This window comes from Taudactylus pleione, unplaced genomic scaffold (genome assembly GCF_031769625.1).
Source record: "Taudactylus pleione unplaced genomic scaffold, aTauple2 ptg000203l, whole genome shotgun sequence".
Taxonomy (NCBI): Eukaryota; Metazoa; Chordata; class Amphibia; order Anura; family Myobatrachidae; genus Taudactylus; species Taudactylus pleione.
Genome location: NW_028284605.1, coordinates 9,278,084 through 9,285,056, shown reverse-complemented (window position 1 = coordinate 9,285,056; position 6,973 = coordinate 9,278,084). Strand labels below are relative to the sequence as shown.

The following is a 6,973-nucleotide window of genomic DNA, read 5'->3' as shown; positions in this document are numbered from 1 at the left end:
CTTGTGGGAGCATCGGTTGTGGCCAGCCATTGCAGCGGGTGCTATGCAGGGGCTCGGTAAGAACCTTGTTTTGCTGACTGAATGGCCCATTTGCTGTCCACCTTTAATATTTGCAATAACACTGTAGTTCCATTTCTATGTAGCTATGTCTTCTTGGCCTGAATATCTGTGGAAGAAGAATAAAGAAAAATACCACAACTAAAAGGAAACTCACAATTTCCCATTTATTTTTATTTAATTAAATACGTACGTACTCAAAAATTGAGTTTTCGATGCTTCATCTAATAAAAAATATACATACACAGTCTCTCACTGGAAATGAAAATATACACCATTATGAAACTACACGCTGGAAACAGAGCCAAATGTTTTGTACAGGAAAGACGGAGAATAAAACTTAATGTAGAACATTTATCACATACAAATACCAGTGACAACATATGAAAAACAGCATTACACAGCACTAGGAGTTCCAGTTAATGGACACTAGGAGTAAGGCTGCAGACACACAGTGATTTGGATGACCAACTGGCCTTAAACTGTTGCATATGATAATCCAAAACCACCAACAAATCAGAAAGAACATCCTATCGCATCCTTTTGGACTGCCTGAAAATTGGCCAGCTAATCACTGCAAGCTGCCAATGAGGAAGAGACAGCATGCGTTCGAAATGGACGCCAATCCAGTCTCTTCTCCTTGAAAGTACAACTAAATCTGTGTGTGCAGCTTTAGAGGCGAATGTTAATATCTCGGCAGATGAGGAGGTGGTGGACAGCAACCATAAACACTCCAGCACAGTACTGGGAAGACTGGGCCTACTGCTTACCCCAAGAATAAAAATACTTTCCAAGGGTTCTCACCTTGATATCATTTACTAAAAACATAGATTTTAGGTGTTTGTAAAGTACTGAATATCTTTAAACCAATGAAATGAAAAGTAAAAAAAAAAACAAGTTTTGTTACATTTTGTGACCATTCTGATTGGCTTTTGTATTCAGCCTGCAAATGTCATGGGTTTTAGTCAAAATTCAATATAGCTTTATCTAATTGCAACAAAACAGATGAGGGAAAACACAATATTAGAGCAGAAATCAAAACTATTCCATTGTTCTACAGGATATAAACTGCTATGTTCATTTTGTACTGCAATTGTCATGTATGTTTTCCTTAAATAGGTTTTGGTTATGGTTTTCCTTATGAAAAACAATTCTACCCACAGCATTGAGAAAACTTTTTTTCTCAAATGACTTGCAGAACAAATAACTATTTCAAGTACTCCACATGGCATAATTAACTTAAAAAAAAAAGAACAAAAAACTCTTTCATAAAAGAATAAAAGCCATTGCAAAAGAACTAAATAAATTTGTCGCTTAACATGCCCCTATACCATCCAAATTGAGTTATAATCAAAACATAATATGATCATGACAAATCCTTAAAAACTCTAGAAAGGTTAACAAAACACAAATATGAAAAAGTATGAAATAAAAAGATTTAACTTTTCAAAGAGCACAGAGGATACGGTTTTGAATGTTAACAAATCGATTGTGTGTTGTTGCCATTGTATTTGGGCATAAAATAAGCTACAATCCATATATTATAGCTTATTACAGAATGTTTTAAAGTACGGATCATTGTTCTCCATCAGGTGGTAGGTAAGAGAGCAAGGTGCTGTGTACACCTGCCATGTACTATAGAAACATACATGATCCCTGCCTGACAGACCATGCATTACAGGCTTAGGCAGTAGGTCTGGATTCAGGGGTTGGGTACGGGATGCCGGCACTCGGGATCCTGGCGGTCAAAATCTAGACGCCAGCAACCCGACAGGGTTAGGATACAGAAACCTATCGGTAGGTATCCTAACTTTTCTACTACACCCCGGTGCCTAAACCTAACCTCCCCCACTAGTGTCTAAACCTAACCCTCCTCCTCTAGTACCTGACCCTAACCCTCCCCCTATTTCCTACCCCTAACCGTCCCCTTAACCTCGCTACATACCTTCGGGATGCCGGTGCCAGGATTCTAAGTGCCGGTATTCCCTTTACCCGGATATTGACCACATCCCGGATTCAGGCAGGGCATGTTGGGTGACAAATAAGTCTTATTCTATATCCTGCATGACGCAGCATAAACTTTCTCCATCAGTAAAGTTTCATATGTATTTTTTTTGTGTGCCCATCAGCGTTCTTGAACGCTCCATAACATCTCTAGCACATGAACACAGATTTATAAACACACATCTAGGAGTAAATTTACTAAAGTGAGAGTTTTTAGAAGTGAGATTTAGAAGAGATGTTGCCCATAGCAACCAATCAGATTCTACTTAACATTCAACTAGCACCTTCTAGAAGATAATAGCTAGAATCGGATTGGTTGCTATGGGCAAAATCTCTTCTAAAACTCACTTCTAAAAACTCTCACTCTCAAATTTACCCCATAGGCTCACTTTATGATGTCAGCTTATGAAGAATTGTAATGGAAATATCCAATCTCACTGTAATTTCAGGAAACTGTTATTAGTAACAGTGTAGCTTTGCAGGTTCTGATCACATCTGCCCAGTAGAATATGTAATATGATGCAATGGGTAAATATAAAAACAATGTGTTTATTGACAAAAGAAAGGAAAAACTTAATTGTGAGTTTTGTTTCTCCCTTATGTCTTACTGCATTCATGTGTAGCAGTTAGTGGGGCCGGGCATTTTGTGGGCTGTACCAATCATCATGAGAATGCAAACCGGCAATTGTGCTGCATTCTCATAGGCTGCTATAAAGTCATCAGTGGGCTATACAAAGTAAATTACTCAGCAGTTTGTGTAATGGTTATGACCAACTCCTAAAAGGAAATACGATTTCAAAAGTTTGTATCACTACTTTGCAATTGATTAAATATCACTTCATCACACCAATTCAATGTACACTGCAAGAGTGACTATTATCAAAACCTTTGATTTAGGATGCACTGACAGCATTAATAATCCTAAAATATTACATGACAGAATATTGTGCCCCATGTAAGACTAAAAGCAGGTTACAGACAATGCTGCTTTCATGTCGAACATTACTAGTGTCAAAAAGTTCTGAATGTAGAATTATTGTAAACAAGTGCACCACCTTTCAAAAACAATTTTTAAAAGTTGTTGAAGTGGATTAATCAAGGTGTTCCAATTGCTAAATATTCAACATTTCCTATAACAAAAAAACATTTATCGAGATCATGTGTTTGCAACTCTAGGAATATCTGTATACCAAAATCAATGTATTTTTACATAGTTCTCAACATTGATATCACTGAAGAAGTGACCATAATGTGCTCATTATAATGACCAGCTAATCGGTTTAGTGGAGTGAAGGATAGACCACTTTAGAACAATGCCAAAGCCAATGATTCCATAGCAGTTCTTTTTGCAGGACACAATTAAATACATTTGTCCAACATGTTGTTTTTAGGATACAAACAAAACGCATCCAGTGATTTGAAAGTAAAAATATCTGGTCTCGGGTATTTCACAATACACAGAGTTGGCTTGTTTATCCCAATAGATATCATAGCTCGCTGCTCATTTGTACAGGAGGATGTTCCTATGTTATATAGTTGCTGTTGAACATATAAATGAATGAAGTATACATAGGTGTACAAATACTGGCACTGGTTAGCCCCTCTTGTTCAAGCTATGGGAACATTCAGAAAGGAGAAAAAACATTTATGAAAAATAACTGAAATTCAAAGTAATTTGCCCTCTATAAAAATGATAAAACCATTAGCCATGTTCACTGTCCCTATATAAGTAACAGCACATTCATAGCTTCATCTACACTAACATATTAGTTTGGAGAGTCTTTTTTTATAGGATAAGATCAGCGGAGGCTCCTTACCTGTATGGCTGTGGGTGCAGGATCGCAATGCCGAGTATGCGCACAAATTAGCAAACAGGTCAGTTTCTAGGGACTGCATTGGCTGCAGCCCACAGAAACCATAATAGCAGAGGAGTGGCTTCCCATGGGAATCGCTCTCTGCTAATTGCAGTCCAGGCTGGCAGTCTCAGGGGGGAGAAATAAGTCCCCCCCGGGACTGGATGTTGGGCTGTGATTAGCAGGGAGCACTTCCAACGGGAAGCCTCTGCGGGTGGTGGATTTTACTGGGGTGTTGCAGCTCTGCAGCCCCTAGATAAAATCCACCACTGGATAGGCCAATTGGAAATTGAACAGAAATATTGCATTTTACTAAGAAAATATTTTAGAATTGTAGAATAAGACAGTTAATAGGTAGACCTCGTTTACAGTTACCTTTAAAGGGTCTACGATTATTGTTGCAATCAATTTAAATTAGTGCTTAACATGTTTAGTAATAAAGAAGAAGAAAAAAGTAAGACCACCAGTGCTTCAGAGAACAAGAAATCCAAACAAACAGTCTTGTATTGTACCAAATATGCCTGGTTCCAGATTCTAACCCATGTGCATGTTGGGGAATACAGTTCCTAAACAGGAGACTTCCAGAGATAGAGATGCTGATCTAATACATTAGAAAACTAGGGATAGTCCAACATTCTCTGCTCTCTAGAAAATAATAGGAAAACATTTTAAATGTACTAAAAGGTTTCCTACTTTTATAATTGATTTGCATTGAACCGTTTAGAAACATTCTTTAAAAGGGGAAACCTTTTGGCAGCTTTGGTAAATTATACTCTGATCACATTAGTCCGCCACGTCATATCATGTGACATCGTCCACCTTTTATTTAGTGACACTGTACCACACAGTGATACATTACAATCTATTGAGAAACTGGGTTGATTTACGAACATAGGCATGATATTGCCCACCCAATTAACATCTGAAAATATGTATCAGTTGAACCAGTAACACATATACAATATACAGACAGCAGTCCAGTATTAGGCCATCATACCTCGGATTCAGCAACACACTCAAATCTCTTATACAACTCAATAATATGTACATTGTATTATACACAGACATATATCCATTACACACACAGAGTATGTTGACTTCCGCCTCAGGAAATTGCAAAGGGATTCCTAAAAATGTACCCATCACAGAGTCTGGACATCTATTGTGAGCCCAGCTAAAATTTAGGAGACTTCAGCCTATCAACTCAGTAGGAGCTAGTGAGATCCCTGAGGCATTCTCAGTTTTGTGCCTCACATGTCATATTACCAACATCTACTGATTGGTGAAGCCTACAGAATGGCTACTTCTGGGGTGCACAGGTAATAAGTACACCTTAATGGTAGACGACAGACGTACTCAGGATTGCATTAACTTTTGTGTAAAAACCACAACATTATATTTAATCCTTTGCAATTATTTTATCAACGTCAAAAACAAATTCAACATATTGCGCAAGTTTTGTGTATTCTTCAACAAAAACGATACAGTTGTATTAGACTTCGTTCTCTCTACCTTTTACAGTAATGCCTAATCTTTCAAGAAAATATTTGTCAAGCCTGGCTGACATTTTAGACAACTCATTAGTGGAAAACCAGCAAACAAAATATTTAATTACAGATTTTTGTTTATAGGAACATACGTGCAAGCCCATGAGGAAGAACAGATTCAATCTTTGGCTTGGATGTTCTTTACAATGTAATGGTCCAAGCTTAAACATCCTTACATTTACCTCCTAGGTGTCTGGTTTTGGACAAATAACTAGGGGAAAACTGAATATGGTCCAAGTGAAGAGCTGGTCCCAGGACAACATGGCCCAAGATATATGACAAAGGTCAGTTCTAAGACGACTTGAAGGGTGTCCAATAATAGTTCTTGTTCCAAGAGAACACCCGTTATGATGGATATGACACAGAGGTTTATCCAACCTCGGACATCAGTCAGTCGTTCTAGTAAAACCCAGTCACCACGTTCTTGTTGGAAGGTATCTATGCCAACAGGTGGAGGGTGTAAATAACCTTGCACTATTTTAATGTGCTACAAATGCTTGGGGCAGATTTAGGCTCAGTCATAACTCCTACTAGCAAATAGAATAGTGTTGCCTGGATTGTTTTCCTACAACAAACTGGGCGCAATCCCTTAGATAACTGCTATAGGGGATGGGGATTGTTTTCAATGTTTTCTTTTTATTCTGTATCCTTCTACAGCAGGATCAAGGGCCTCCACTATATGAATAATCTGCTTTGTTGTGCATCACTAGCTTGTTGTCCACAAAGTAGAAACTGTCTGATTGCGTCTCGTAGGGATGGATGATCATTTCACGAACTGCAAAACACAAAAGTAATGCAAGAATAAGAGCAGGAAAACCTCAAACTACTAGTCTCTTTTTAGCATTAAAATGTTACAAAATACATTTTATTCTGTGAATAGGTCAGTAATAACAAAAAATAATAATTTAATTCTATGTCATACATTATTTACAATCAATATCTATTATTCTAAAACAAGACATCATTAACCCCTTAGACACTCCTAATTATCATGGGTCATTAGCCCTCACCTCTACTGTTTACAGCAAATAAATGTATCCTTCAGATGTGGATACAAGCCCATCAGTCTGCCATTTTCAGTTTTCTTAGAAAAAATATTCTATAAATTTAGGATGGAAAGGTTGGAAGCTTCCCTTAAAAAAGAAAAATTTACTGAACGTTTCTTTAATACCTTTAATAGAGAGCTATATCGACACCCTCTTGCCATCACTAAGACAACAACTTTGGAAGTGCTTCCGAGGTACTGAGTGGTATGAAACATGTATGTGTTCTCAAGATCCTCCTATATCCATTGATTTTTATCTCTACTTGAGTGGTATGCAGATTTGTGTCCGATTTATCTAATTAATCTTCTTGTGCTTTATTTTTGTATTTCTCAATATATAGAAATTGATGATATTATGTCTTAGTATTTATATATTGTCATTCTTGATATGTTGCTAAATGCTTCAATAAAGAAAATTTGTTTAAAACAAAAAAATTAAACCTGTACTCCAGTGGTTCTCACAGTGG

The 6,973-nt window shown here is 37.3% G+C and overlaps 1 protein-coding gene across 1 annotated transcript in view; it reads right to left on the bottom strand.

Moving 5' to 3' along the window:
• Positions 1 to 213: 213 nt before the first annotated feature.
• The window catches only part of UNC119 (unc-119 lipid binding chaperone), an 84,977-nt gene continuing 78,217 nt past the window's right edge, over positions 214 to 6,973 (bottom strand). The window contains exon 5 of the mRNA XM_088477784.1: positions 214 to 6,236. Coding sequence (XP_088333910.1) covers positions 6,124 to 6,236 — 113 coding nt within the window. The 3' untranslated portion in view covers positions 214 to 6,123. The remainder of the gene's footprint in view (positions 6,237 to 6,973) is intronic.